At 33.7% G+C, this 7,370-nt stretch overlaps 1 protein-coding gene across 3 annotated transcripts in view; it reads left to right on the top strand.

The window, feature by feature from the left end:
• LOC108752833 (four and a half LIM domains protein 2) overlaps positions 1–7,370 on the top strand; it is a 132,137-nt gene that overhangs the window by 59,933 nt on the left and 64,834 nt on the right. Inside the window, exon 1 of one of the 3 annotated variants that reach the window (XM_018493957.1) lies at positions 2,547–2,596. The exons of the other annotated variants lie outside the window; for them this stretch is intronic. Coding sequence (XP_018349459.1) covers positions 2,562–2,596 — 35 coding nt within the window. The 5' untranslated portion in view covers positions 2,547–2,561. Of the gene's footprint in view, positions 1–2,546; positions 2,597–7,370 lie in introns of those variants that run through there. 3 annotated transcript variants of the gene reach the window in all.

The following is a 7,370-nucleotide window of genomic DNA, read 5'->3' as shown; positions in this document are numbered from 1 at the left end:
ATTTTTTATTATATATTTTCTTCAATTTTACATTTTTTTTTAATTTTGTATTTTATTCTTTCAATCGTATAACTTTTTTAAAGAAATGTGTTGACTCTTACTTTGCCCTTTATTTATTTTGTATAGGAAGAGTCCTTCAATTTTGTTAAATTATTTTATCACTTATACGACTCATCAGAAATCTTCCAATCAATTTATCTCGACTTCTGGCAAACGTGAAGATGAAGAAGCGCTTTATTTAAGCGGTTACATTTAAATCATAAGAAAACGTTTCACCAACATCTTTATCTGATATCTTTGTCGGAGCGGTTTTGATTCAATCTGATGTAGCGTGCACATGCCGCACTACGTATGTATATGGAACACGTACAAATAATTTATAACGCGAACGGGCGTCGGATGCGCTGAAGTAAACGCACCGTATAAATTTCACGGATGTCACGATGCTACAATAGGCGGAGCGAAAATTAAGAGTGACGGAAGAATACGATTAAATCAACCTTGGTGATGCTCAGTGGGGTGACCGTGACGTTGCATGATTGAAAAGACTTGTACATCGCTATCAGAATGAACACTCTAACGCACTCCAGATCGCAATCTTTGTTGTTTTGATTTATTCAAGTATACTTTAATTTTAACGTATTCTGACGACCTCTGTCACGCATACTGTACTTTTTCACTTATGCCGGAATAGTCTATTTTCAAATCTTTCCTAGCGTACGATAATATGTTATTGTACTTCCGATCCTACGTATATCCTGAATTTTATTTTATCAGACTTCAACAGTATTACCAATAAAATTCTTAAATGTTCACGTTATCGCGTTACTACGTAATTTTTTTACGTAATTTTAAATTATCAATTGAAAATATGAACGTAAATAAAGCATATTTGGTTTGCTAACTAGTTAATAAGGGTTTTATAAAAAGCGGACATATGTATGAAGGCAAATGTTTAACGCTAAGTTCGATGAAGGGTTTAAAATTATCGTATAACTGATGTTAGGTAATATCCATGACAGACATCGATAAATTCTTCTTATTATATAAATTGAAAGGCAGATAGACGCAAGCGTGGGCGTTCATTCATTCGCGACAGACACAGCGCGTGTATGTATGCTGTCACGGAAATTTGTAATGCGCAATCCATGCACGAGCAATGGCAGGAAACACGTCGCTTTGTCGGCTGGCACTTCATTGCGAATTTCTTCTGCTATCTCTTGTAATCGATTTTACATTTTAATCTCCGAATTCCAATATATTTGGTTTCGCAGTTAAAAACGTATACACATTCCATACGTATATTCTGTTATTTTTATTATTGTTTGAATTATATATATAACTATATATGTAACTAGATGAGAATTATGAACTTTAAATTACATAAGAGTATCGTGACAATTTTTTGCTAATATTAATGTTATATTAATTATAAGTATAATTTATATATATTTATGTATACATAACTTGAAAATCATTGCTCAATCAAATAATATCCACAAAAAGAATATATTCTCAAGATCAAATATCTTCTTTGTTATTTTTAATAACCCTTAAAAATCTTTTTGAGTTGTGATGATTTTTTATGACTTTTTATATAGTTAAATTAGTATTTTTAATGATTGATAGAGTAATATTTACTTTATATATATATATTTTTTTTTTTTTTAATATATTTTTATAATTCATTCATGACAGTAACTACGAAATCACGTATCTTTGTTGAATCACTTTTGAAGTAAGACAGCGATATAACAAATTGTTCCTTTATCCGTCACCTTCTTTTGACAATTTGACAAAGTAAATAAATAATTCGGTACCAAATTGGAAGAATTCATGAAGTGACTAAGATTCCACAGCATTCGATCGATGAGATAGAGGAACACGTATACGCTTACGTGTCGAAGCAACAAGGTAACCGAACAAATCGATAAATCATCAACGTGAAAGTCAACTATCAACGCGATCAGCTGGCATTGATTGAACGTATGAGCATGGCGGCGAATCGTCATCGCACGTTTCGCGCCTCTTCTCAGTGCGTACAATCGCGTCTTCTCTTTCGGACGTATACGTGCATACATGCGTACATTACTCTCTTCTTTCTGTCATTATTTCCTCTCTCGCTCGTGCGCCACCGCTAAATTTAGCGTATGATCGACCAGTTGTCCGCGCTATCGGGACAAACAGCTTGACGATAAAGTTATTGAACGGGCGTTTGAGAGTACGCTGTAAGTCGGCGAGAGAGAACGTGGATAATTGCGGCGAATCCTTGTCGGGTGACGTCTCTCTTTGCGTCCGTAAATCGCGAATAAAGATTGTTTTCGGTTAGAATAGTCTCATTTCTGTTTACTTACGGCCCGGCGACCATAAACGGATTCATTGTGTTCGTTTTAATTGATTGATCGATTGACTGTGACTCGCAATTTGGTCAGTGAATCCCTTCACGATTCTCGTCACGTTTCTCCACGTGGTCGCCACGTGCAGATCACTCAATTGCTGCACCCGAGATGGGGGCTAAATGAGAGAACTCGTGGCACGCGAGCGACATTCTCAAGAGTAAGATGCATCGGGAGGATGAAATTTGTCACGACCTGCGGTGAGTTTTATTTGCAAATAAGAAAAGGTATCGGAATTTGTCAACTTTCACGCGACCGTTAATTGAATTATTAAAATATTAGTTGAAAAGTGAGGTATCAGAATGACGGTTTTAAGAGAAATGTGCTTTTACATTCCAAAGATTTATAGCTGAGCAGATGTATCTGATAGATTTGAGACATTCCGGATTCTAGATGGTTCGCATGAACTATTTAGAAGGTCTGCTTATTTTCGTATTTTCGCCGAAATATATTTCGCAAATATTGCCCGAAGGTGATTTAGAAAGCATTTTCGTAGCGGTTATTCTCGGACGTTTGATTTCTGCACGTGTCATTACGCGCATTCAGATGCGGAAGAATTTATATGCATCTGTCAGCAGCTTGCTTTAAAACCTCTTCACAAGTAATATATGTACAGTTGTATTGTGCTATTATATTGCAACCATATTGTAACACAAAGTAGCATTTTACTTCAATAGACATTTATCGTCATTTAGTATACGCCGAGAAAAATGTCTGATTAAAAATGAACGAACCAAAAAATTGTAACCATATAATTAAAAATATCACAAATAGAATATTATAAGACAGTCAATCAGAAAATTCTGATTTGTCTATATTTTCAATCAGAATTTCAATTAATACAATCAGACTTTTTTTTCTAGTGTAACACTATAAAAATTCTTTTCTCAAATAAATTAGATACTTAATTGAAATATTCTTTATTCTAAATATACGATACATATAAAAAAACTAAAGAAAAAAAGACTTTACAACATAAAAAAATTATAAATAAATGTTAAATGTTATACTTATGTGCAATTAATATTTATTATTAATTTATTATATATTAATTTATTAATATTTATTATTAAATATTAATATTTATCCTATTTAACGATGGAATATCCTATAAATGATGGAAATGTTTATCTCCATCCTAATGGAAAAGACAAACAGCCTTTTTGATTCCTTCTTGGCTGCCTTAGATGAACGCTACCATTTAATTTTTGGAAAACGCCAAAAACTCGTGATCAGCTTCTTTGTGACTGTCACGTATACACCGGGCATCACTCATTCGAACTCGCACGACTCTTGGCATCGCGCCACGCTCGTGATCGAGCACCCGTCTTTACGATCTGAGTAAATAAATGCATCTTGCTTGTTGTGACAAGCGCACGTCATTGTCCGAAACTGCACTACGCGCGATTCTTCTAAACCCGGCGGAGACACAGGCAATATTTTCATCGTTGCTACGCAGCGATTTCGTGGATGTCATCCGGCATAAATATTCTCTAATCCTATTCCATATTATACAAATCCGCACGTGATGTGTACATAATTATTATTATATGTAAATATAATTTAATAATTATATACAAATTTCGAATATTATTATTTTGTTCTCTGAAGCTTGTGGACTCCAAGCACTGAGTTTATAAAGTCTAGTGCATAAAACGACTAAACCTCTGCGGAGATCCGAGTTAACAAATGCTGCGAGTAAATCGTCTTAAATTATTATTACTTCGAGACGGAAAGAGATTCGTACTAAACGTCCTCCTGTACTGTAAAACGCGATAAGTCAGTTAGCAGTTTCGCTACTAAGGATTCTCGGTCTGGGAAACCTGCTAGCGAGACTATCATATCATATAGCACTTCATAATGTATTTCGTGCATTTCGTGAAACGCTAAATAGCTGAGACGATATAATTTTTGTTATAGAAGGACAAAATTTTTGATGGATTAAACTGTTTAAGAAATGGCGTTAATGCTGATCAAGATGATATTTAGTATCAAATTATTAATGTTAATCGTATCTTTTTATGTACATTGCGAATTTAAAAAAAAAGACAGAAAAAAGAAAAAATAGTTTGACGAGAGAAATAAACGTAAGTGTATTAGGAAGATGTGACATTTGACAAATTAACATGTAATAATTTGTTACATAAAAGTATATGAAATGAACATATTAAGATATGGACAAAAAGAAATCTATTAGCCGTGTATTTTGAGATTAAAATAGTCTTAATATATTGGAAAAATTATAATTTCATTACCAATTAATTTGTTACATTAATTCTCCTTTTTCAATAAAAAGCGAGGTCTCAAGTTAAATCTGTATTGTCAAAATAATGTTTTATCTAAAAATAAGAGACAATGATTACTTTTGATGTATGTATATTTAACACGTTGCTCGTTATAAAGTATAATGTATACAGCATAATCAAGCAATAAGTGAAATTCCCGCAGGAAAGTTATTGCGTTTGAATTGCATGAGGGAATAAAATCCTGCTGTTTAGAAATTTCATGGGTTGCACCTAGCGCACGCGAATGACTCGTTTCTGTACTGAGAAACGTAATATCCCCGCTTAGATGACGAGCGTCCGTGCATCTCATTGTGAGATACACTTTGCGCCAATCACTGGGTGAGTTAAATAGCACACATGCGAGCGTAATCTCGCGCGCGGCAGGAAGATCAGCATAATGATAAAGGGCTGTAAAACGACGCGTGAGATACTAGCCGAGTGGGCTCTTGTTTATAACATTTGCTTTACGATTAACGCCGTCGACTGCCTGATTGTCGCTTCGGTCGAGGATTTTCGAGATAACGAGGTCATTCCTTCGCGATAATCCTTATCGACTGGGATATCACTGACTGGAACCACAGCGTCCCCAGCTGCTAGCAGTCGTATTCAGTGCTGAAGCGAACGCAACGCAATCGTCATTCGTGTATTGTATTTCGTGGTCGTATTATGCTAATTTCCTCGTGAGTGCCTCGAAGTCCGTTGTCCATCAAACCAATCCGCGAGCTCGAACTAATCCATAGCGCGAAGTACGTTTGAATTCATTGCTATTATAAGTGTGTATGTGTATGTATGTATTTCCGTAAGGGAAATCGCATCCCAAGCAGAATAACAGGTCATAATGTCATTTTGACGTTAAAGTAAATTGTGACTAACCGAAAGGTAATTTTTAATAGGTAATCATTTTGGAGCCATTTTGACGTCATGATAATTTTATATTTCTGCTTGAGATACTTCCAAGTAGGACGTCCTTTTATCAGTAGTCTTGTTCTTAAGGATGTATAATATTGTTTTATAGTTTTTTAACAAAATGAAAAGATTAAGAAAACATTACAGATTTTTCTACATTGTATTTGAAAGTAAAACAAAACTTTGGCGATTTAGCATCTGGATTATAAATTATTTCAATAATAAATAGATATGTTTTTAAGAAATGATTAAGTTAAAATAATAAAATTTCCATTTAAAGTAAAAATTGCATTGTTATATATTAAATATTGACTAATTAAACTGTTTCATATAACGATCATTTTTATACGGAAATATAATTTTCAATTTCAGACATCCTCAATTTTAATAAAAATCACGCGTCGATATTTATTTTGAAAATAAAATAAAAATAAATTATAAGCTCATATTAAAATCCGACTGGAGGGATTATTTTGTTTTAAAAGGAATAAACGAAAATTGATAGACTAAGAAATATAATAGAAGATTAAGAAAATAGATTCTAGAAGGAACACGTTATTTTCGTTAATCGATTTACCCGACACTTTGCGCATCGCCATTAAATTCTCATAAACGTGCATAACATCATAGGCGCATCAGAGGTAACGACGACGAGCCCTCATGCGCGATGTGAGCGATTTACGTCATAAATTTCGCTCGTAAACGTTTTTGTAGGCGATAAATAATTCGAAATTACTATTTCAATAAAAATCGAGACCATAGTAATCGTATCTCATAAAATTTCGCGGATATTAACTATTATTACGGAAATAATGTTTTTAGGAAATATACCTTGAACGAGATACATAAATTTGTGTTTGTGTGTGATATATTACATTCCTGCATCTCGATAATTATCAGAAAACTAATCAGTGAGTGCACAGTGCACTGAAAAAAGAAGTGTTTAACTTTAAGATATTAAAATGTTTTACTCTTGTCTCTAGTTTTTAAACATATTTTAGTTTTAAATTTTTTCAATAGACAAAACAATTGAAAAAGTTTAAAACTAAAACATCTTATGTTTAAAACAGACAAGAATAAAACACATTATTTTTTACAATGTGAATCTTTAATGTGATTGGTTTTTTAATTCTTCGCTGGATTTGAGTGTACCTATACTTTAAAAAATATCAGTGTGGATTTAACATATCGTAGTGTCTATATAATTCTCTTAAACAATCGTATTATTATTAACATCAACGTGGTGTGGATTTATAATTCCTGGTGTTTATATCAGCACATCATAATATGGATTTTAAATCCATATTATCTACATTATATAGTTGGTGTTAATATTAATACCACACAAATTGAAATTATACAAACACAAGTGTTAAATTTGCATATTAAAGAAATTGAATGCTGACTGATCAGTTTTCTCTGTTGAACGCAGCTAATGTCAGCAACTTAGGATTAGCGAGTTGCACGGTGTCAAAGGCCGACTCAATGCCAGGCACAAGAAAATTTTCTTTCTTTGTTCGCCTAAAAGAAGGTGCCCTAGCTTTAGCAAAGTGGTATAATCGGTGCAGTATACAGTGAGTTCGTTTGAAACTGCGATTCATTTCGATGCGCGCCCCACGGAAACACGCAAATAAAGATAAACGCAGACGTGGCTAATGTGGCCGTAATGTGAAACAGTCGCGAACATATCGGGATCCACGAATAATCTGTGGGATGATTTATGACCTATATAACGAACGCGCAAATTGGTCGAGAACTCTGTCAAGTTCTTATAACGTTTTCT

This window comes from Trachymyrmex septentrionalis, unplaced genomic scaffold (assembly GCF_001594115.1).
Source record: "Trachymyrmex septentrionalis isolate Tsep2-gDNA-1 unplaced genomic scaffold, Tsep1.0 scaffold62, whole genome shotgun sequence".
NCBI lineage: Eukaryota > Metazoa > Arthropoda > Insecta > Hymenoptera > Formicidae > Trachymyrmex > Trachymyrmex septentrionalis.
This window is presented reverse-complemented; position numbering and strand designations above follow the sequence as displayed.